Source organism: Lonchura striata, chromosome 1 (genome assembly GCF_046129695.1).
Source record: "Lonchura striata isolate bLonStr1 chromosome 1, bLonStr1.mat, whole genome shotgun sequence".
NCBI classification, from domain to species: Eukaryota; Metazoa; Chordata; class Aves; order Passeriformes; family Estrildidae; genus Lonchura; species Lonchura striata.
The window spans coordinates 32,460,795-32,486,084 of NC_134603.1; the positions used below are offsets into that span (position 1 = coordinate 32,460,795).

Sequence of the window (25,290 nt, forward strand, 5' to 3'; positions counted from 1 at the left end):
AAAAAATAATGTAAAGAAGTCAAAGTGCAACTAGAGGTGACAGGAGTTTTAGGATTGTTTCCAAAACAGCTCATATGTATCAAAAATACTAACAAGCTGAATTGTTTTGGAAGCTTGAATTGAATTTAGGCTCAGTCTCCCACTCCGTAAGACAAGCACTATACAGCCTCAAAGATCCTTCCCCCAAGCAACTCTCATTAGATCTACAAGGTATCTGGTATTCTCTTTCTCTATGTATATCAGTGACAGATTTTTTCAAAGACCTGAATGCAGCTTTATAGAACACCAAAATTATTACTCTTCATAACCTCTTTGACCACCTACTTCATCAGTGAATTTAGAAGACAAAACTGTCAGGTCCTAAAACCCAATTTCACAGTATCTACTGATATACTTCAGAGATTACACTGTAAACCATGTAGCTGACAAAGTGGACACAGGAGTGAGCCATAAATATTTGATCTGTGTTGTGGAGTTGTGGAGCAAGTAGTTTGTGTTAGTTCAGTTTTTAAAGGAAACATTCCAATCACCATTTTAAGGAAAAGGTGGCTCACTTTAATAACCACAGGCATTGGTCACTATTTAACAAGACATTCTAAAAAAGTAATCACAATTTTTCTGATAGTAGTTTACAAGTGGATGGTATACATTAAGATACAGAGGTAGAATTTCACTTTTACAATGCTTCACTAATACAGGTTACCAAATTCAAGGCACAAAATTGTTTGCTTTACAAAAAATACTGTAAAAATGTCATTTGCTGTCCTACAACATGAATACAACTAAAAAAAAATCTTTACACCCTTTCATATTCTGAATGTAGAGTTGCATCAGGTATTATTCTATTTTTCCTTTGCTAATAATTGGCATATGACCAGCAGTTACATAAACAGTTTGCATCTCAGCCGAGTTGCTTTGTCTTTTAGGCACAAATCCAGTTAGAGAATTCAACACAACAGTTTCCTTAGGGGGGTGGGAGAACTCTGTCAGAAGTAAGAATGAGGAAGAAATGAAACATGTAGTCCATAACAGTAAATTGGACTCTGACATATAGAGGAAAATGGAACAGAGCATATTTCAAATCAAGTCAACTTGGAAAAAAAGTCAAATTAAATCACTGACTTCATTCCTAAAAAAAAACAGATGCCCAGTACAAGTTTGCTTTGACAGTATGTAAGACATTCATTTGCCTTTGAATTGGCAGAGATTTACAAATTTCTTTTCATCTTTGTTTAAATAGAACACACACAGTTGCAACAAAAGAGAATTACACCACAATTTGGCCATGTGTCCTTTAGAGAACTTGGGTGAACGAGTGAAGAGATGCATTCAGAAACTGTCCTTGAATTTGCTATAAGATCATGAGAAGTAGCTTGAATTGCAAGATTTCCCTCCCTTCCTAAGTAATGTAAGGAGAGTCAAATCATTTCTGAAACATTCCATCTTCTGGTTGGAGACAGCTCTCAGAAGCCTTAGCAGACTGAGGAAGAGATCACGCAGTGCATCCCTACAAGTAGCATGACTAGTTTACTGTACATACAGTGATATTCTAAAGGACAATGGTGGCAGCTACATTGTAAATTCATTTGAGTTACCTATCACATTTCCCAAGTACTCTAGTCAGTTTTATTTACAGTATATAAAAATCCGTTGATTTTTAGAGTTCAATACACAGGTTTAGGACCCAAGAGAATGCCACAGTAAAATGTTGACATTTGCATCTGTTAGATGCAAGTGCACTTTGCAATTCAGTCATGTAACATTATTGCATTCACCTATAAATGTTAGTCCATCCAAAACTGTTAAATTCCATTTTTTGCTTCATTGTTGTTTGTAGCCTGTTTCCGTTGAGCAATGAAAGGATACATACACTTGTCCGCTCCCAAAAATCGATACATGCATACCACTGCTTCAAATGGCAGAATACTGGGAAAAAGAGGTCATAGATTTGTTAGAAGACAGCATAAAACAAAAACTCTGCTTACATGCACTTTTAAGTACAAGTACTTACAAGCATGTACTTGGGTCTCCTTAAAAAACAATACAATACCTATTGAAGAATTTTCTTAAAAGACTTAAGGGATTTTTATTTCACAGGGCTACTTTCAGAGAACTGAAATTCTAGAGTCCCAGACATACAGGCAAGCAGAAAGGAAAAAATGCAGAAAGGAGAAACAAGCTGTTTATTCACATGCTTCCATCTTAGACTTTCGGTTTCTTCACAAGCAGTGTTGTGGCTTGTTTTAAAGAGGGGCAGGGGGGATTGGGGGAGGGGGTGGGCAAGAGCATCACAGAAGGCCTAGCAAAAGCAAAGCATCTGCCAAAAGCCACATCAGCAGAGGTCATCAGACATTTAAGATATTCTTTAATGTGGGATTAGTGTTAGTTAATGCCATTCTTTGATCACCAGATTTCTAACAACCTTGATTTATATTCTAAACTCAATCATCCATCCTCAAGAAGAAAGGTCCAAAGTAAAGACAGCAATTTCCTTCCCCCTCTCCAGATAAAATTCCAGGAGGTGATTACGTGATGGATACCTGGCCACAGATCCTCCTCTTGCTCTCACATGAACAAAATACTGGTTTTATTTCAAGTGTAATACTCAGGGGCTCTAGTGAAGGAATAAAATGGGATTCCTCAGCCCCTGGGAATAGCAGCAGGCACTTTCTCAGTGGCAAGCAGTACAATTCCAGCTATTAGGAGTAATGACAACTGAAGCACTGAGAAGTAGATGTCACTGGTACAGGTGTCTCCTGTGCCAGCAGTACTGCTTGTGCAGTGACTGGAGGGCCTTTGATCTAAAGACTGCTGCCTGGGGCACAGATTATGCAGAAGCTTTGATCTTCCTGTTGGAAGCTGAAGTGTTGAACCAAGAAAACCCAAAGGGCTTTTGATGTGGCTGTTGCTGCGTAAGGCACCGCTTGTGCAGGAAGCACTGAAGCACCCTCTGAGCTTCTGGGTGAAAAAGTTAGTTCTTAAATATACTGACAGTAAGCCTTCATTTGGTGTCAGAATAGACATCTCTCTTCCAGGAAAGAGGTGAGCAGTAAATATACCTCTATTTTTTGGTGAGCCTGTCCACCAAGAGATACTTGAGCCAGAGGAGAATAACCATCTTGTGAGTGGAATTAAAAAAACACCAAGGTGCTCAATTTCAACCATACCTTGCAGAAAGAAAATAATACAATGCTATATTTTATAATTTCCTCCTACACACAACAGATTTAAAACAAAACACAGGCGCCTGTGAAGCTGTTCTCCATAAACTAGAATTCAAGTGATGTTATGTCACAGGAATTAAAGCAGCTCCTGCATTATCCTGCATCACTGAGATGTCAGCCTGGTTACAGATTAAAACTGCTTTCATTCTAAAACTGCAGTATGTTAGAATGAAAGAAGTAATTCCTTTAAATAGACCTTTTGCCAATCTTAGACTGAAAATTAGTTGGGAAAGTACCAATCTTCAGTTTATCTATCACATCTGTACAAGTTCTGAAGAATCTGCAGGTAGGAAGGGCCTTCTCACACACTTGTTCTAGAAACAAGCAGCTAGAGATTCCTCTGGTGATAACTGCCTCATGCCCCATTCCTACAGAGAACTCAAATAGTGGAATTAAAAGTCTGTTAAAAAGAAAACAGGAATCCAATGAGAATGGAAGATACAAGAAGGTTAAAACAAAGATGCATAGATACACAGGACATCAGTTAAATGAAGCTTCCCAAGCAAGCAACCTACAAGCACACAAACCCAGAGACCTATGAATTCTAGCAAAATGGCACCTATGGCCTGTGTGGGTGGGAGGGTGTTTGTATCCAGAAACTGGACATTAAACTGGACATGCTCGTGTATTTTGGGGATTGCATTGCCAAATAATAGCACTTTAGTTCTTACCTTTTCATGAAGGTGACCATATACATGAGGCGAGGTGTGCAGATCATTGGCTGGTCTGTAAGGATGGCTCTCATGGCCTGTTTCACACAGTATTCAGGTTTCAAGGGTGGAAGGAAAGGCTCAATTTCTTTTCTGGAACATTTGATGAAGACAGATTAATATGATACCCAAAGGACCAGAGACCCCAGTGAACAGTTCATTAACTTAATTTCTTCTGAACTTTTCTATATTTGCTGTTAAGTTACAAAGACATAGCTCAAAACTTGCATTGCCTGTGTACAAAAGGACAGAAGACAGTGAATTCAGAAAGTGTTAGACTCAAAAAAACTAACATATAATAAAACAGATAATATTTTTATGATAACACTTGAGTACCTTTAAATACTTGTATGACACTACAATTACAGAGCAGAAGGAGAATTCTACTCACCTGATTCTGCACCCTCTAAACATTCCTGTATCTACAAGGTAAGGGCAGACTAAAGTAGTTTTGATTCCATCCTTTTCAGCAGCCTTCAATTCATGGCTCAAAGACTCATGGAAACCTACAGCTCCAAATTTGCTGGCACAATAATCCTGTGTTGGGAATGAACAAAGCAGGAAAAAAAAAAAACAAAACAGACAGATATGATGCTCAAAGCCAGCATACCTGAGGTGATTCTGCACAGATTTTCAAAGCAACAACAAAAGACACCCACTGAATAGAGCATCACATCAACTCATTTATCACTTCACTTTTGAGGTAATTAGCACAGAATCATGAAAGCAGGAAAGCTGCATGTAGGAGGATATTACCTTGGATTCAAGTCTTTGAATCAGGCAGGCTCACATGACAACTTACTCCAATTACCAGTTTGCTTAATAATAAATGGTGCAACAAAGGACTGAGATACCTAATACTGCCTTGGGTCAGATTTGAAAAACCTTCAAGAGTTGGCAGGGCATAGGTGGAAAAATCTTAAAAGTGTTATTTTTAAGGTTAGTTTCAACAGAAGACACAACCAAGATTTGAGCTCTTCTAGGAGATGCACAAATAACTCAAACACTACTGCTGTCTATGCAATTACTTTTTATTGGTGCTGAATTCAGTGTGCTTTCAGTTGGATGTGTCCATCTCTGTTGGTGGTCACACCCAGTCTAGGAAATTCCTTGTAGCTTTCTCAAGACAGTAAAAACCCTAAAAAGCCCTAAGTTACACCATCTTCATTTATATTATGAAACACTGCAGTTTAAGGTCCTGGATTGAGCCTTACCTATACACAAAGAAGCCTCTGCTTATGGGGTAATATGACCATTATTATTTTAGACACCCTAATTAATTTTCACAAATTGAATGTTTTTTGTTCACACTTACATTTGTATTAGTTACTCAAGAAATAACAAGCTCTAATCCTAACATATTTCTATGCACTAGACAAGTCTCACAAACTGGAGTTCTCAAACAGCTGCTAGTGAAGCAGGCAAGCCATATATTCTAAAAGGTTTGCAGTCAGTTCCTCATATAAACAAGAAATATTACTTATGAGAGCCCTTGCTTTGGCTTCAAGCTTAGCACTGAAGATCTTGGCAGGAATAGGCTGAATGGCACCTTTCAAGTTCCTAAATTTATCAGGCAACTCAAAAGATCACCTGGCATTCTGAAAACCCCAGCCATCCTAGGTGTTTGCTCTAAGTGGAAACCTCCAAATATCTTTGAAGATTTGACCTTATTTCCTTTAGCTGATAATATTAAAAAAAACTTATGTTTGGCAAAAAAGTGCCAAATTTTTTGTTCATTATAGTCTAACAAACCTCTACTCCAGCAGTACTGAATAACCCCAGGGAACTTGCAACTGTCACAATGTGTCCATGGTTCATTTCCAGCATCTTGGGAAGGAATGCTTTAGTGGTCTACAAAGTAAAAAAAAGAAAAAAACACAAAAACAAAGTACACATCAGCAACATAAAAAACCACTTCATGAACAAATTACATTAGCAATGAGCTCTCAGAACCTTTCAGTTTATCATCAAGAATATAGAAATACATTTTACAGGTTTTGAACTTGAGTTTGTCAAAAATGTTAACAGAAAATGTACAGCTTGTATGTGAATCCAGATAGCAAGGCAGCAAGGATTATATCTGCAGAAATCCTAAGGTTAAAGGATCAATTGAACTCAGACATGTTTATTTTTCCAGAAGAGACTAGTTATCAGAAGGAGATAATTTGACCTTAAAATAGAAGTCACTTTTTTTTAAAGATATAAAACAAAATGCAAAGTATTTAATTTCACCATCCAGCACATCTCTGAGACCAGTACCAATTAAAAGTTCTAATTATTGGCAGTGTTTTTTAAGTTAGATATTACTAATTTTATCCAAGTAACTTGTTGCCTCAGGAATTTTATATTAAAATAAATACTAAAGGTGGAGTTTTTGCTGTTGTTACTTTTTACCTACAAAGAGCCACCATCTGCTAGTTTAAATTACTTCCCATCTATCCATACCACTGCTACAGCTAAAAAGACAAGATATACATTTCTGTTACTAATTCCTTAAAAGTTTAAAAATAAAACAAAATAAACTCAAAGCAAGTCTCAAGACAAAACTTTAATTTTAACCTCCAATGTTTATGTTTTGATAGCTGAGCTAGAGTTAACACCTTCAAAAAAATTAAGCAACACATATTGAAGGTACTTTCTGTAAGATCACCCCTACCAGAATACCTATCTTTGTCATCTCTCTCCTGAAGCTGACTCAACACTTCCCCATTTTAAACAAGTATTACATATTTACAATAAAAATCAATGAAGTAGTAAAATGGTATGTGCAGTTATGATGTATTTCAGCTTTTAGGTTGTCAGTGTACTATATGAGATCACTTTTAAATTGCCCAAGAACTTCAGACACTGTTTTTTAATCACAAACATGCCTAGTTAATATGCTAATCTATTAGTGAAAGAGCTACTATTTCAAGTCACTCAGTACCATGAATGCTTTATCCTCCCCAAAAACCTACTCTTCCCATGTAATTTGTATCCAAACTCTGAGCATGCAAATGCCCTTTAAGTATTTCCTACTTGCTTAATTGTTGGTCTGAGTCTTGTCAGCTGCATTCTTAAAAAGACATGCAAACTACAGCTGAATCCATCTAATTCCATTCTTATGCTGTCTGCATTTTCCAATCACAGACGTCAGGACAGTTTTGCTCTAATGATTTTCACATGTTCTTGTACAACATTTTTGCCTGCAGGTGTTAAATGACTAATCCAGACCTCCTAACACCACACAAATGAGTGTTTTCACTGGACAGCTGGCAGATGATAGAAGATTAACAGACCTCCTGACTCCTTGCCTTTTCTACTGTTGGTTCATACAACTCCTAGATTCTGTCATAACTACATAACAAAGCTAATTATAAAAGATAATCTGAGAGCAAACTGCCTTGGATTTGTTTCTTTCCTCATGGCAGGGATCTCTAAACCTCTTACACAGAGCCTCTGACAAGAATTCAGTTTGCTGTTAACCTAATCTGTGCCATGCACACAAAGTTTCAGCCTCTCTTCCCATGTTGCATGGCAACAAAGCTCAGTCATCATTGGGCAGAGCCACCCAAAAAAGAGGCTTCACATGCACAGCACTGAAGTTTTACAGAGTGTTCTTTATTTGCAGCCTGCCTTGCACACTGCAACACCAACGGTGTGTATACTAACCCTGATCCTCAGTCCTATCCCTGTATGCCATCCTTGCTCCCGGCTCAGTCCTGCTAAACAATTTACTCCACTCCCAAATATTTGTCAGCTCCATCAGCAGTTTCCACTTATGTCTCAGCTATCTGTCCACATCACATTGGAATGACTGATTGCCACCTCACATTGCCAGAAAGCTTGATAATGCAGACCCAAGCTCTGGCTGCAAACCACAGCAACTACAGAAAAGGGGCCTTGAAGTTTGTCTTGGGGGAGAGAAAGAAGGGAAAGAAGTAGTGACACATTATTTTCCCTACTAATTTCAAGGCATGAGTCAGTATTGTCTTCCAAGAGATGAACAGGCAAATGCACCAAGCTATTATCTTTGCTATGGCACTGCTTTTTTCCTCTTTTTTTTGGTTGTTTTTAATATGTGAACTATAACTATGTGTCTATAAATGTCTATGTTTAGCTCGGCTGAGGAAGAGAATTTTCAAAGTCCTATATGTGTATATATATATAAATATGTAACATAACCAGACTAGCAAATTTCAGAAAGCCCATTCAACTATGCTATACTATTTCAAAGCATAAAGATTATAAAAACAGAGTTTTCAGAACTTGTGACTAAAGTTACCCATTTTCAACCAGATGAAATTGGCACATGACAAATACAGCTTGTTGAGGACACTTTTGGGTGACGTCTTCAGCATCTCAAGTGCAGACTTGAACAACTCCCAGCAGCAGAACTACAGTCACTTCATCTTTTAAAAGCCATTTATGGCTAAATTGGAAAAAAACACAGCTTCTCTACTTTAAAGACAATTAGAAATTCATGGAAATCTTTGCATGAGACCTCAGTGTTCCAAGACAGCCTGTTTAGAGCAAGCCTCTATACTTTGTCATGACATTATCCCAAAAATCCACTTAAAATCTGAAGCTGAGGCAGTCTATAAAGATAGCATAACTATTATATGTAGAAAACTTAGCAGTCAACTATCAACATGTCCACTAAATGGATGTCAGTGAAAGTCATCTCGATTGCTGCCATCCTCCAGCCATCTGCAGCAGCTGGGAGTCAGCAGTTGAAAACAAGCGCTGTCAGAGGCAGCCACACCCTACCGGGGGATGCATTTCCAGGCTCAGAGTAAATGCTTGCCCACTGCTCCTCCCAGCTTCCTCTCGCTGGGAAAAACAATCCCAAAGTGAAGTTATTCTTTCGTGGTATAAGCAATCCCCAAATAAAGCAGTGTTCTTACTGAGCTTCTGGCACCGCACACATCCTTGATCAAAGCAGCTTCCTCCATACTCTGGTTCCCAGTTTTTCTACCCGTTACATAAACCAGATCAACCTAGTTTCTTGTTTCTAGTTTATTTCAGCTTCAACTACATCTGCCTACCAGACCTGAAGTCTTCTGTGTGCTTGTTGTGCTGCTGACAAACTAGTTAAGAGTTTGACTGGTTTCAGGCAAGATGCCTCCTGGGTGGCCTTCCCATCTGGAGTTTGTCTGAACAGGTACACAGACCACATTTGTCTTCTGAGGTGATGCATGGACATGCTAATCCTCCATAAAAAAAAAACGAAATTAGAAGACACCAAGCAAAAGATGGGTTTTGTCCATGGCATTAGAGGTCATGAACCAGGTCCCCAAATAATTCAAATCAAGTCAAGTGGTTTAATCGAACTATCTGCCTTTTGGTTTGATCCTTGAAGCTTCAGTTTTATCTCTCACAGCTGCACAGGAAGACATTCAACCAAAACATAGAAGTATTTAAAGTCAGAGCTGGGTCATTTATTCATGACAAACACATCACAGTTTTCCACACTGAGGAAAAACCAGTACGTAGAATACAGAGGATGAAAGAAATTGTGATGGATCAGGGAAAACAGGGAAGTTACACACTGTTCAACATTGAGAAATGCAAGTTAAGCATCTTCTTCACCCAAAATTAGCTCTTTTTCTTTTTTAAGGGGAAAACTCCCAACAAAAACCAAAATCAAAAAGCAAACCCCCAAAGCATAGTAAGAACATGAACTTTCTAACCTGCAGTATACTTTAGATAGAAACTAGGTAGGAGAGACAGAACATATAAAGTTCTTGTGAACAGATTAGAACTAGCTTTTCAAACTAGTTCATCCTTTAAGTGTTTTGGAACTTACAAATACATTTTTAATCTTCTGAGCATTTCCCTCTATCCTTTTGAATATACCAATACGACCAAACTATTCCCAGTAGCTGTAACCAAACTTCTATTTCATGTGCACACAGCTTAAATGACTTATTTCTCACAAGTGTGAAACTGAACAAGCATTTACATGTCACTTCATAGCTTTCGTAATCTGTTCTCAACATTTTGGTTTACGGCAAATTAACTTCTAACAGTCTAGCACTTCTTCCCTCCCCTTCCCCAAATTCTTTAGTTCCATTCTTAATGAAACAAAACTCCAAAGATTGTGCAACACAAAGAGCAGCACAGCTGCAATGTCAAGACAAATTAGTTTAAATACAGCAAATGAGAATATGAAGAAATACTGTGTTTGGGAAAGTGATTTTTTTAATTAAATTTTGGATTAATTATTTTTAAAGAAGAAAGCAAACATCCACAGAAAACAATGTTAGCTGTATGCAGCTCAAAACAATGGATACTGAATACGGAAAGCACACCAAAGTAGAAAAGTATGTGCTACCTCATATTTACTTTATAGCAAAGAAATAAACAGGTACCAACACATAAGGTCCTTTAAGTTTCTATTTTTCAATACAATAAATTTCTTCATACTTTTTGCCTTCTGTCAACAGCCTTTTTAAACTATTTTAATGGCTTAAATAAGCTGTATTACTGTAAGGCTGAAGTACCTTTATGCCAAAGTATATACCAACGCTCATTTTCCATACAACTCCTTCAGGTAAGGAGCATGGTTATTTTTTTGATGCTTATCAAAAGAGATGAATTATTACATCACTAGTTATACACAACAGTGGTGCACTGGTATAACACTACACAATTTCTCCCAAGCAACAGCTCTTCCTGACAGCCAGAGCAACTGCCTAACAGCACAAAGAAGTGCACTTTTGGATAAATGTATTGTTTTATCTTCATGTTAAAAACTATTCAGGCAAATCCAAGAAACAAAACTAGTGTGGTTAGGCAAGGACTCGCATCCAGACATCTCTGGGAGCTAAGGTACCAGAGACCATAGCAGCCTGCTGCCACACATTTGCTAATTTGTTAGTTTAATAGTGACAAGAAAAGTTTTGAATCCAAAATAGATGTTATATCCTCCTTCTCCTTTAGCATGGACATACACTCTTTTCTTCCCATTCTTCTTCACAGCCTACAGCACAGCACACTGCAAGTTCTCTTAGTCCTGTGCAGAACAGCATGTGGCCACTCTACCACAGAACTGAACAGAGGTCCACATACCCCAGTTTCTTGCTCCATTCCAGTAACTGAGAAGAAATGCACCAAGATCTGACAAAAGAGCACCTCTAATTTTTCTGCAGTCGTACCTGTAGTAGGTTTGTCCAAACTATGTGGTATTGCACTAATGCACCACTATAAATGTTGAAAGGGAAAGGAATGTGCCTGAAAGACAGAAAACCCCTATGGCAAGCTTATCAGTAAACACACAAGTTATTTTTAGCTACAGTCATATATCCCAACTTATTTCAAAAGACAGCCACTTTACATACAGTTTATAAACACAGGTTAATACCTCACTTACAGGATTACAGGGGAAGTCATCACCAAATTATTTAAGAAAAGACCTTGAAAATACACCCTAGAACTCTTTCACAGGAGAATTTATCCAAGTTAGGCAATGTAATATCCAAAATGCCTTCTCACACACCAAAGTATGAAGCTGCAAGCCTGCATTTAACCATTTACTTTCCTTCTAGCTTTTTTGTTTCCAAAGAGAACCGAGAATAATTACTTGTCACTTGAACAATAATTTCAATTACTTTTCCCATATAGCCTCCACATCCTTCCTGAACTCCCCTATACGAGCATCTCTGAAATGTTAGCTTAAGGTGGGAACATTAACTGCACTATGACTATGTGAAAATATCAGGTACTGAGTTGAAGACTAGAGAGACTACATAATACAAAGGATGTGGCTCTGACAATAACAGGCTGAATACAGCAGGCAGACAGAGGTCTACAACTACTGTTGACCTTGCTAACACAAGGGACCAAAGCTGTACTTTAAAGGACATCAGATGTCTCTACTGACTGTTTTCAAGAACTGCTGGGCCCCTTCTGGATAATTAGCCACTGTCTAAGTAAATATTTGAATAGCTGTGGAAATTAGAACTATTTTTGATCTTTGGGTTCTATTCTCAAGAAATTATAATGAACTATAACTCAGAATTACACAGTCTTTCTAGAGTAATGAATTAAAAAATAAAGTCATATTTCTGAGATTTTTTAATAGGACTACCCAGATCCTTTTGAAGCAAAAAGGATTAAAAGTTTAGTGTTAAAAGCAATATAGGAAACCATTCACAGATCATCCTCAAGTGTGCCTTGCACAGACCCTACATTCAGAACAAAAAAGCCAAACCTACCAATATTTCATCTCAAAATAAGTCCCTTTTTTATTTATCTCGCGGCAGGCAACACAACCTTTAAGTTCTCACTGAAGGTTTATTTGTCCTCCACATAAAAACCCACTGTTTTGGGTCCACAAGGGTTCCTTTAATATTGACCTGCACCAGCAGTTAATGCTTAACATACAAGCACAGTAATAATGCTATAATTGCCATGCAACCAGGAGCCCATGAAAGACCATAACAGACTTAAAAGTCTACAACAATGATGAGTAACACAGAAGCAAAGCCACACATACACTCCCCAATACCTTGGATAGCCTACATTAGCAGACAGAGATAAATCTACTCAGTTTTAAGAAGTGAAGGTAATAAAATAAATACCCTCAAGATGTTAAGTCACAAATGAAAAGAAACATAAATTTTAAACTGTATTTAATTTACTGAGAAATAGGCATACTTTTTTTTCTCTCCCAGCTCTGCATGAAATACTGCATTGAATGTACATGAAGCCTTAGATTAATAAAAACATAAGCTATTAAATGATTCACTTGATTTATAATTTATTATTAATTTATGGAAGTAATTTTCTCTACCCTCATGACCAAGGTGCATACATAACATCCCCTGCTTCTCAACAGACATATTAAATCAGCTGAGAAGCATCAAAGTTATACAAAACAAGCTTAAATCCTATTTATGGAAGTTTGTAAGTGTGTTTGCTAGTAGCAATAAGCATCTGTCATACCATTTGCTGAAGAACATGTATGCTACAGCCCACATTTACATTACTACATTGTTTGGTATTTGTATTGTTTAGGGTTCAGTTCCAGAATTTCTCCAGTTTTCAAAGCCAATAGTCACCACTTCTCCTATGAAGAGCTTAGTTATCATAGTGGTTCCTCTTTTACATGGAGTTTACTCATGTTGAGTTTATCAGACAAAAGCTGAAACTGAATTAAATAGTTTCTTTAATCAGAACTTAGCACCACAAAGCTGTTTACAATGGGTAGACAGTAAAGATAAGATAAGTAATGCTATTAAACAAAAAAAAAAAAAGCACACAGGAAACTAATACCACTAGCTATCTCTCAAACATTAATCATTGATTTCCACTCTTTACTACTAGAACTAATGCTATGCCTAGGGCAACTGAACATTGCCTGACTAAATTGCCTTTTGTATAGTTTGTTAACAAGTCTTAGTTGAAAAAGGCTGTGTCTACAGAGAGAGGGATGTGAAAAATGCTTAGGGAAGGACATTGCAACAGAATTTATAATTACTGCTGCCTTATCACATCACTACATTGTCTCCCCCTCCTTCCTTATAAAGACTTAATTTCCTGTGATCTTACTCTACACTGGGGCAGAAAACAGCTTTATTCTCCCTCTCATCTAAAGTGTAGGCTAAGTAGTCAAGAACACTACCTAAGTAATACAATTCTGACTTCAGAAACTTGCCTCCTGAGCATCAAGGTGGAAAAGTAGCGCTCTGCGGCTTATCAGACTTCAACGTCTCTTCAGTAAAGCTTTTCTCCATCCCCCATCACTGCATCAAACTAGATTTTGGGAGCACCATAACCTAGAGCAGGGGTTTAGGTACACAGAACACAGGCAAAGGCAGCCCTGATTTCTCCTAAAGAACACTTTTCACTTGTGTTTAGGAGTCACTACTATATATAGTTTCTATATAGTTTCTGGGCATGAAGAAATTCAGGTATTCAAGCTGAACTACCCTTGTTATCACTATACCAGCAAATGGAGGTGGACCTGATGACCTTCAGAGGCCACTTCCCACCTCAGCCATTCTGTGATTCTCCACTTAAGTACACCAATTCCCTGCTCAACAGCCCATTCCCTCTTCCTCTCACAGGAAGAAGAGGAAGAAGTTCATAAGCCAGCTGAGACCTTGCACTCTTCATCACTATGTAAACTGCAAGTTTATCAACACAGAATCTTAACTAACTGGAAGGGATGCCAACTCCTCTGCTGTATCTCTGACAGGAACTCTTGCCTGCAATAAATTATCCTGCTCTGAAACAGTGTCTGTTCTACTTCCATTTCTCCTTCTCCTTTGGCTTCAAGCCCCTTCTGCTGGAGGGAGGGCCAAATGAAGCAGTGCAGAGCAGGCAGATGAATTTCTTGTGGAATTAACATATTTTCAGCCAAGTTCAGCACATACATGTACCATACTGTTTTCAAAAACTATGTCCCCGTGGCTATCAGAAGACTTCCAGTAACTACAGTACTCTGCCAGCTTCTTTAGGACATTCCAAGTCCTCACAAACGATTTTTCACAATTTGAATTTTAATGAATTTAAAGCTTGGTCAGAGCAATCCAAACATACTGGATTCTTGACAGCTAGCAATGAACAGGGAAAAAGAGTATCTCTGCTTAAGTCATGTAAAAGTGCAAAACAGATTGCCAATGATGTTTGTTGTAAATGCCAAAGTAATCTAAAAGATGAGACTGAATAATAGAGGTATGTCTATTACATATCTCTATAATAGAGGTAAGGCCTAGTAAGAGGGCTGTTGGAGGCCCAGCTATGTGTTTAATCCACCTTACACATAAAACAAGCAAGTCTAGACCAAAGTGAAACAAAGGTATACTTGCAGACTTCTCCAGACAGCACAAATTTAGTGCATATCTAAGCAAGAGAACTGAAGGTTTCAAAGTACTCACTTGCAAAAAGCTGACCTCTTCCCTCCTGGTCAAAGGCATTTTATTAGACAAGCTAATATTTATTCTCCATAAATATTAATCTCCTTCTACTCTCAGACTATCATAGCTATCCAAACAATTACTATTCATTTAAAATAAGTATTACACAGTTGGCAGCCACTGAAAAGTAAGATGCATCTTAGAAAGTGAATCCTTCCACTGAAATCTACAAGATCAGTATTTGAGCTTTCTATAGAGCCATGACTAACCAAGAGCTCCAATGTGGATGTGACAGCACAGATACACTCCTGCAAATTCAGGAGTTTAAATGACAGTCTAAGTAGGTAGCAGCACCAACCTTGGATTTTTCAACAGGCAGATCTATCAGTAAAGATGACCTAAAAATAGGTTTATTCAAATGTCAAATATGAAATTACTTTAGAGTTTTCTACTTAAGTAAAACAGGAAGTTAACACTTGCCTACTCCATTCCACAAAAGGTGGTTTAAGCCCTGCTGAAGTCAAGGGACTAGAAATTCTTCTTTGTTTATATACTGACAAATGGCTGTGTCAAAGGATTTGTAGCATTTCAGAGCTATGTTGACATTACTGTAACTAACACATTAGTCCCTCACCTTCATTAGCACAAGTTTGCAGCAAATGTCCAACCATTTGGAGAGCAGTTATTTATTGCCAGCTATTTGATAATCTTGAAAAAATGAAAACATGTCCCTATGAGTCTACAAAAAAAAACCACATAAATTCATTTTAGAAAAAACTATTAGATAAGAGCTCTGAATATTTTTTTTCAGTGAACAAGAACAGAATCCAACTTTTAAATACACATTTTTCTCCAGCTTGCCATAAGCTTAGTCATCTTCTGGACTATTTAGTAAAACTTGGTATTTTAGTCTACAGATTTCCAAAACATTACTGGAGAACAGTACTGTCAGAACCACTTACGGAAAATATGAAGTCATTATTCAAGTTTTATGATTTATGTAGCAGGCTTTTTAAGAAGTGGCTAAGCATAAAGGAACTGCCATATTTTATAGATACCTTAAGGCCAGCTCCTCTGAACAATGCAATTCCTAGAGTACTTGCAGGCAGATGAAAGCTGAGTCACTTTACTCATCCTGCCCAGCTCAATCCCCAAGCCATTGTTTGGAATCATTTCCTTCATAATGAGGAAAGTGATTATGCTACAACCTAGTAGTATCTCACAAGAGGAACAAGACTAGAAGGGAAGTTTCCCTTTCCACATAGCAGTCTAGAAGAGATAAAATTAGCAGCTTTCCTCCCTGCCCTGCAGACAAGTTAGCAAGCTGAACCAGCTCACCCTAACATCAGTTGAATATAAAAACTAGTGCAGGGTAAGAAACAAATTCAAGGGATGGTCCCACAGGACAGAGTACCACAATTAAGCTTCCTTGTAGTTTCATCCTAGATCAACAGGAATTTTGACAAGTTACTTCTAAACACAGACACATAAGCTTTTTCGAAACACCACTGGGGAGTACTCAAGAAGCTGTCACACAAGTTCAAACAGATGGCAGAAGCAACCAGCACCAGGGCACATTTAGGTGCAGAATTCAACAGCCAAACAAACTTGAATTTCAAAAGGCTCACACTAAGTCAGCCACCTCAGCACTGCAGCTGTTCCAGCATTTCTTGGCCTACCATGCCCTCCCATCTCAGCTGTGATAACTCACTCATGTCAAGTGCTAATTTGACTGACATATAAATCATTTTACTAATATAATTATTTACAAGAACAGAGTGTTCATTCAAAAGTGTAAGCACAGATGTAAATCTCCCCCCCATTTGTGACATATCTGCTTTCAAACTAAACCCTCAAACCCCCAAGATTCTATGAATCTCAGTCTATGCCTACACACCTATATTGTAACTAAATTTTGAAAGACTCTAATTTTTAGCAGATAAAGAAGTCTAAGACCACACGTAAAAGCACACAGCATCACATGCAAATCAGCTTCAGTTTGCCTTTGCAGAAAGACATCTCCCATTTTTCACAAAAGACAGAGAGGTATCAGTAACTCAGTTTTACCATCAGTGTCAATAGCCAGAAACCTCAAAGGTCACACGGAGCAAGGCTTATCAAGTGAGTGATGCACTGACTTTTACATACAGAGAATTGTAGAAAGATTTAGTACTAGAGTATATAAAATCCTTTCATCCCCACAGGAAAACCCCGGAAGCGAAATCAAAGCATGAGAAACATTGGGAGAGAATAATAGTTCACAGCTGATAAGGATAAAAGTAGAAAAGATTTAAGAAGTGCAGTGCTAAAATGACAGAGATGGTGCTAGAAAACATAACATTCATCTTTCCTCAGCCTGTCTAGTCAGAGTAATTGATGACTCTGAGAGCTATGAAAAAGGATTTCATACCCACACAGATCAGTTAAGAAAGGTCTTAGGCAGTGTTGCAAACACTGGGTTAGCAGGACACTTGGCTGCATCATAATTAAGATTGCTTTTCTCCACCATTGAGCATACAAACACAGCTGTCTTCTCCAATACTGCTACAGTCACTTGGTTATTACAGGAAGTTAATAACAATGACATAACATTAATTTAGCCAGTTTTCATAAGACAAAGGTGGATGTTACCTGTAGAGGGAAGAATCTGGAACTTTAAAATCCATTGCCCTTCTAACCTCTACAGCACAAGAAAGGCATAAACATGGTCTTTTAGATGAGTATTTCACTGAAACATTGAAGAGTTGCTCTCTCCACTTGTAGCATGGTTAGGCACCACACTGGCAAAGACCATCATCACATTCAAGGTTTTCCTGTCTCCCCACATCCTTCACAAGTAACTGCATAATTGCAGACCAAAGCCAGGTCAGAGGTTTTTGGTTATTCAGCTGCTACTGTGTTCCATAAGGAGGAGGAATATAACCATCACACTGATCACTCATCCAGGACCATGCCTTCAGATAAGATTAGCAATCCTGAAAACATTCACACAGTTTGCTGACAAGTCTCCAAACCTCAGAAAAAGTCACAGGAGACTAAAGAGCAAGATTATCCCAAGTTCCTTACCTCTGTAAATTATACTGCAACTCCAACTTCATTTTCGATAGATGTAGAATTTCAAGCTACTTAATAATTAATAATTCAGATATCTTTCAAGTAGTCTTGGCATGGTCTCTTAAGGACAACTATCTCTTAAGTGAATTTTCACAATGCTTTTCTGTGAAACATTATGGTTTTCACCTAAGTTCTTCAAGCTTAATACAGTTTAGTGAATGGGAGTAAATAGCTGATCACACCTTGTGCTACCACCTTGGACAACAAACAATCCATGGGTCACAATCTGTGAATCTCTATTTTCTGTTCCTTGAGACTCTAAGATCCATGCACTTTTCAAATGGCACAGCAAATTTTAAGTTGCAAAGTATGACTGAGAGAAGCTGTCACAAAGACTTAGGTGTAACTGAAGCAGTTCAAGGAAAACATTATGGAAGGTCATTTTAGAGCTGTTAACTGACTGGAATGAAAATCAAATACTTTTCATCATCAGTGAGAGGGAAGGGAAATGCACAAATTCAGCTGTCATTTGAACAAAAGTCAGCATTCTCCACCACGCAAGGAAGATGCTCTGGAAGAGAAAGTATATATAGGAAGGCTGGTGTTGTAACACATTCAAAGAATCTTCAATATGATTTTCCCACAGCCTTAAACGTTGCTAACTAGTCAAGAGTGCTGTAATTTATTCTGCTCACACTCTTTGATATGTAACTACTTATTTATCATCAAGATACAGTAGACAACGAAGAACCAGGACAGAACAGACTCAATAGCCCTTAGGGACTAGAGCTGAGAAACACGAGGAACAACTACAGTTTGGTGGGCGGCACTGTGGAATCCCAATTATAGATGCTCAAACTCATGATTCCCACACAAGGCAAATGAAGAGGCGTTTTGCATAAGACTAAGACCTACCTAGCACCCCATCCCTACATGCTCAGTTATGCATGTCAACACAATGAGTACATTGCCAAAAGATTCATTTTTGTCAACTTCCATTACTATTCTGAAACTGGTGTAAGATTGGTGCTATGGTCAAAGCTCAGACATTACAGGCACCTAATTAAAGGGTCTGGGCTGGTGTCTGCATCAAAAAACAAATGAAAAAACATGAATGCTTAAGTGATCACTATGGCTAAAATATGCTTACAAAGCTAAGATACAGATATACACAAATTGTAAGATACAAGCTATAAAATTAAAGACTGCATGATGGCAACTGACAACTGAGCATGACACAATGCTAGTCCTCATAGACCATAAAGTAAACCCACAAGGAAAGCTCTGAACCAGTAGCATTGTGCCCATTTTAACTCCAGAAATATATATCCACCCCTTTATTTTCCAAAACTTGTGCTAAGTACACTGCTTTATAAAATGGGAAAGGGCATGCATCTGGAGGATAGTATTTTCTCATTTGATAGATTTGCTCTATTTTTTTGAGAAATGAACCCAGAAACTTATGAACAGCAGAACCATACCAAAACACTTATAAGTTTTAAGTATGACTAAGTTTTAAGTATGTTTCCATAGCTAAGAGTACAATTGCTCTTTCCTTCATACTCACTACCCAGCATGCTACCACGGTATATGAAACACATGTGCTGTCCAGGGTAATTTACTGGTGGCATGGAGTTGGAATAATTGAGGAAGGGAAGAGATAGTTTTGACAATACATTTTGGATCACATACAAATGTTTAGCTTGAACTTGATCTGGCTCATTTTTCAAAGAAACAAGTCAAGAACACTTAGATTAAACTTCATAAGTGAACTTGTGCATCTTGAGGTACAAAATCATGAAATTAAAAAGAAAAAAAGGAAAAAACAGTTAAAGCTAACTTCACTCATCTGAAATACTAATATAGTTGGGTAGCCTGTTAGTGGAATATTGTGTCTATATTTGATCGTCGATGCTAGAATCCTAAATTTGACAGAAAAATTAAAAATTATGCCAACAGGCCAAAGATTTAGCAGGGTATAGTTTCAAATCTCATAAGCTACATTTTCTTCCACAGAAGATTCCATGTGCACACTATGAGTAATTCTTCTGTTTTTGAACTAAACAAGCTATAGGCATAAGTGAGCATTATTTAACACCAGGGAGCTTAAAGACAATACATAAATACTGATACGTTATAGGTAACTATAGCCCCTCCAAGGCTTTAGCAATCCCGTCAGTCTAATGAGACTGGTAAGTACAGCAGCTGCATGAATGGGTATTTAATTTATTAACTGTGTATTAACCATCTTCACAAGGTATATTTAAACTTTAGAGTTTTTCATGAATGCCCTAAGTACCTGAATCTCTCTCTAATCAGTATTTATCTCCCCCTACCAATGTCAGGCCATCTAAAAATTACTTCAATTCCTACAGAGATGTCAGCATATCTTCAAAAAATCAAGCAGCTGTAAAAAAAAAGTAAGAAAAACCTACCCAGGCTAAGAAAGCAGTACACAAGTTTTTAAACTCTGGGTCCTAGTCTGTCTCTATGTGGGTTTCTTTTTAATATGACAGAGCTGGAGCAGAATGCTTTTGCTTCCCCCTTATGGTAAGTTGAAGAGAACTTTAGGAGGAAAGCTTTAAGCCAAAATATTTGGAGTATCCACATGAGAGGGAAACACAGATCACTGATCTCTCAGAGCTGAGTACTGAAGACCTGTGGTACAGAAGGATCTTCATGCCACAGAATTTCAAAACCTGCTCATCACCCTGCCCTCTTCCCCAGCAACCAAAACTAGAAGGATTGCCCAGGTATTATAGTAATGTCCAGTATTAATATCTACTTATCCAGCAATAGACTATTCTTCAAGAAAGTGCTAGAGTAGGTACAAGACTCTGAAATTGTCCCAAAATTAAGAGTTTGTAGTTTTATTCAATATGGTGCCATTTTCTAAACCACAGTATTTTGATACTTAAGCTTTATTGTAAAACTACCAGAAAAAAAAATCCTCCAATTCCTGTATTTACTAAAATCTGATTTATCAACAGCTTTAAGTTATATTGTGACAGCATTTTTGAAATTTGAATCCTGACACATGATAGAAAATTTCCTAGTCTGTATAAATTCAGTTCTAATAATTGACAAGTGTAGCCAAGTAAGTCATTATTGTTGTAACAGGCTGGCAGGAAAGGTAGTGTTACACCCCTGCTACAACTTTATGTATCTGCAAATTATAGTAAACCAGAGCTGGCTTATTTCAAACCAGGAATGGATTTTGTCCCTATGTTTTCAATATCAGAAGCATTCAAGTTATCACAGCATGAAATAACAGGTTTTTAATACTGCAGTGGATTTTATGCTGTGGAAATTGCTACATGATGCAGTGGTGACATTTTTATATAGAACACTCATAGGAAGGATTACACAAATCATGCATGTCAGCAAAATGGAAAGCATCTGTTTAGGCTGTTGCATGCTGCTAAGGCTCTCTTGACTGCCAGTTTGTGATATGGTACACAGCCCAGTTGGAGTCACAACAGCAAAACGGTGACAGATTTTCATGTCACTGCCTACTGCAAAAGTTGGGCAGCCTTCTGATGGTAGCTGCTAACATAAAAGCAAGATCAGATCACCTGCATTCTGCATGGGGAACAGGCAATTAATCTGATGTCAAATGTTCCAAAGGACAGTACTGGGGCCTTATTTTTAGTTTTTATATAGAAACACATTAATTTAAGGGATAAAAAAGAATTTCCCCCAAACCACATTAAAAAAACTCCACACAACACACCAAAACCTCAGAAAGTACAGACACTTAACTACCGAAAGAGTATTACATGCAAGATCCATGTCTTTACAAAATCCACTTACAGTTTTTTGGACTAAACGCCCTCCAAGAATACTTAAAAGCCTACATAATGCTCCAGAGTATTAGCTTCACTTTTGGACCACCAGTTTAGCTGACACGGAAAAGATCAGCTGTATAAGACTTCACACATCTAGACACATTGTTCTATTTAAGTCAGCATTGACTTGCATCAAAAAAGTTGGCTTCAAATCAGCTGATTCAGATGATATCTTATGAATTAAGTAGTATTACTTTCAACAGAAGTCCACCCACTATTGGTCAAGCCAATCTTTTCTGGGACCATGAAGGGGAACACAAGGAAGAGCTGTGCCAACAGCAAAAAAATAAAAGGAAAAGCAAAGCAGGACACAGAATCTACAGGAAGTTTACATATGAACAGATCCTCAGTTAAATCTAAAGGGCGTTGACTACTCCTTTAAAACTTAAGCCAAAATCTCAAGTTCCACAGTCCAGACATAGCTATACCTTCTTGAAGTAATTTTTTTTTTTTTTAAAGCTACTTCACACTAATGTTTAGAGATAGATGAATGGAACTATTATGGAAACCCAATCATAGCAATACAAGACTCTAAGTTTAGTTTCCTATTACTGTAAGAGACTCAGAACACACAGAGTGCTTTAAAAAGGTCTCTGAAACTGTTATAAATAAGTGTATGACTTAGGCCTGAAGGAAGAACAGCTGGAGAATTTAGGATCCTCCCATATTTTAATCATGGTGATGTCATAATTTAGAGTTCTTGGAAACTGTCAATTCAACATTTAAGCCACATCAATAACAGTCATTAAATCTACTACACATCTCTATGGGCTTAAGCACCAATTTAACTTTTATTAAGGGGAACACACAACTCCTAATTATAAGAAGTCACATAAGCATTCTCAGAACCTCTCGGATTATTTAAAAATATATACTTTGAGACTTTAAAAGAACTCCTAAACATACTATCTCCTGTGCACTCTCTGCAAGCTTTACAATACACTGGAAAGAGACTGCTCTGCCATTAACTGTGTCACAGTGCAGATTTAAAGTGGCTCCTTCAGGGTTATGAAACAGCATTTCATTTCCATGTTAAAAAGTTGGCTTGGGAGGGCCTTCTAAGTTTTGAAGATGAGGCACTTTATAAAATTGTGTTATGAAAAGGTAAGATCAGTCAAAGGAGGTTTAAGTTGAAGTATATTTCAGATTGCTTAATCTTCTCATTGTTATGCAAGTGTATTTCATAACCTTATTTGAGGACTCAAAGAACAGTTTTAATACTAACAATGGTCTCAGTCTGACAGCTAATGCTAACCCAAGTGTGCATCATGCCCTCCTTCAACACTCCAATTTATGTAACTCCACACCACTATGGGTCTAAAAATAAATCACAAGGGAAAACAAGGTTTAGATGGACAAAAAGAGTAAGACCACGAACTTGTTCTCCTTAATTAGCACCTGCTACTTGTGGAGACAATAGCATCCCAGAAACCATCATTAAGATTTTCTTACTTCTACAGTGAGCCTCCAGAGAAAGCCATGAGGATAAATACACAGGGTTCCTGAAAAAGTGTTCCTGGCTCAGTTTCTTGAGAAATCTTTTTTGCCTTTCCTCCCAGCCTTCAAAAGGAACAATTTGCCTCCAAGGCAATTTAAACAACATTTTCAGCAGGGGTTTTAAAGATTTCTTTTCCAGAAATGTGCAAGTTTGCTATTATAATCATCATTAAAACAGTATATTAAAGCTGCTAATATGCTGGCAGAAGAGTATGTGAGAAAAGAAGCCATTCATTAACAGTAACAACCTTTAAGCAGATTCAGAGATTATTGCTTGTAAAGGATTTAATACCCAAAGCTACAGAAATGGCCAGAAGACTTAGAACTCTGGATTCTAGGAGGATACAGCTGATTAAAAACTATTTGTTAACAATCTTAATACCAGCATTCCTGTTAAACAGAACAGTGAATTCAAAACAAGAAACACCCAAAGCAGTAATCCTACAAGTAAAAAAGAACAAGTACAAACCTCAAGGAGACAGGAGTTCTGCAACAGCAGTTCATTTCCCAAAATTAATTACCAACAAGGGCAGCAGAAAGGAGTTTATAGTTACCCAGAAGTGTGCGTGACAGTTAACCATCATGGTCCTCTCAATAAGCTCATCAGGACACTCCAGAAGATGGTGCCCGGAGACCACACCAGCATTGTTAACCAGGACAGACACCTCGCCAACCTCCTTACGGACCCTCTCAGCTGTCAAGTAGACATTCTCTCTTTTGCCCACATCACAGGTGTACGTGTAAACCTGCAAGTTGCAATGGGGCAGCACATCTTTCTCTCCATCTCCAGCCACTAAAGAATACAGATAAAAGAACAGAAGGGGTGGGGGGCAATAAGGTTCTTGCTCATATATTGACATTCAAACAAGTAGTTCAAGCAGAAATAGCAAATACAATTTCAAACCGCCAAAACTTTTATTTACTTTGGTGTCATTGCAGTACACCAGGAGTCAGCTATTTACTAACGCCGCTACGTGTTTTAGGAAGAGCTGCAGGTTTTAAAGCCGCTGCTGGGGTCCGAGGCTCCGCGAAGCAGGTCTGCGCTCATCGCTGCCGGCACAGGGCCGGCTCTGGCTCGCAGGAGCACCGTCGGGGCGTCTGACACTCTGCGCCCGGCGGTCTCCAGCCCGGAGCTGCTCTCAGGGCCCGCCGCAGGTGAGCGCTGCTCCGGGCTGGACCCGCCGGGCGCAGCCCCGGCTCCCCCTGCCCCGGGCCGGGCAGGTGAGCGGCGGGGACAGCGCGGGGAGCCCCGCCGCTTACCTCCGGGGGCGGCGGCCGCCGCCTCCTCGGCCATCTCCCGGTAGATGTGCCGCACCATGCCCGCCGTCTCCTCGTTGCTCTGCGTGTTGATGTCCCACAGCACCAAAAGCGCCCGGCGCCGGGCGAACTCCAGGGCGAAGAGGCGGCCCAGGCCGCTGCCCGCCCCGGTGATCAGGCACACCTGCCCCGCCACACTTTTCTCTTTGGGCCGCACCAGCCACTTGGCCGCGGCCAGCACGAACGCCCACAGCACTCGGAAAGTCACCACGAAGAACTCCAGTAGGATGTTCATGCTGCCGGACCGCGGGGCCGGCGGCACGGAGCCTCCTGGCCGCCCGGCTCCCGGAGCTGGAGCCGCCGCTGCCCGGACCGCCCGCCGCGGGCACCGCGGGAGGCTCCGCTCACGGGGGTCCCGCCGCCGAGCTGCCCCCCCCCGCGCCGCTCGCAGCCCGCGCCCGCCTCAGTCACACACGCCGAGGACGGAGCCCGGACACGGCGCTGCCTGCCTGCCCACCGCCTGCCTGCCCACCGCCTGCCCGCCCTGCCCCGTCCCGCCCGCGGCCCCGCTACTGGCAGTGAACATCTTGCTCGCTCGGCCCCTCTATATAGGGCGGACCGGGAGGCCGAGCCCCTCCCCCGGGCCGGCCCATCCCGCCCCGCATTCCCGGGACCCCCCGCCCCTGTCCCGCTCCGCCCCGCCGCCGGGGGAGGTCCCCGACGGGAACGGGGACGGGACAGCCGGTGCTTTGCGCTGCTGGGGGCGGGCGTCCCGGCGGCTCCCGGCGGCTCCAGCCCGCCCCAGGACTACAAGTCCCGGGGTGCGCCGCGCCCCGCCGGAGCGCCATCTCGGGCG

General features: G+C 39.5%; 1 protein-coding gene across 1 annotated transcript; it reads right to left on the minus strand.

Moving 5' to 3' along the window:
• Window positions 1-625: 625 nt before the first annotated feature.
• RDH10 (retinol dehydrogenase 10) lies at window positions 626-24,831 on the minus strand. Its single transcript, XM_021530602.2, has 6 exons — window positions 24,438-24,831; window positions 23,732-23,970; window positions 5,687-5,785; window positions 4,326-4,471; window positions 3,896-4,027; window positions 626-1,926 (listed from the first exon to the last, which is right to left on the minus strand). Exons 1-6 carry the CDS (start codon window positions 24,727-24,729, stop codon window positions 1,803-1,805), a joined length of 1,032 nt encoding a protein of 343 aa, XP_021386277.1. The 5' UTR covers window positions 24,730-24,831; the 3' UTR covers window positions 626-1,802.
• Window positions 24,832-25,290: the final 459 nt, after the last annotated feature.

Bases quoted from the DNA above. Each gene is read 5' to 3' on its own strand.
- RDH10 (XM_021530602.2), bottom strand. From the start codon at position 24,729: ATGAACATCCTACTGGAGTTCTTCGTGGTGACTTTCCGAGTGCTGTGG. The intron at 4,028-4,325 runs GTGAGTAGAATT...CAAATGTTCCAG, and splicing joins TTTAGAGGGTGCAGAATCAG to AAAAGAAATTGAGCCTTTCC. The intron at 1,927-3,895 runs GTAAGAACTAAA...TCTTTTTCCCAG, and splicing joins ATGGTCACCTTCATGAAAAG to TATTCTGCCATTTGAAGCAG.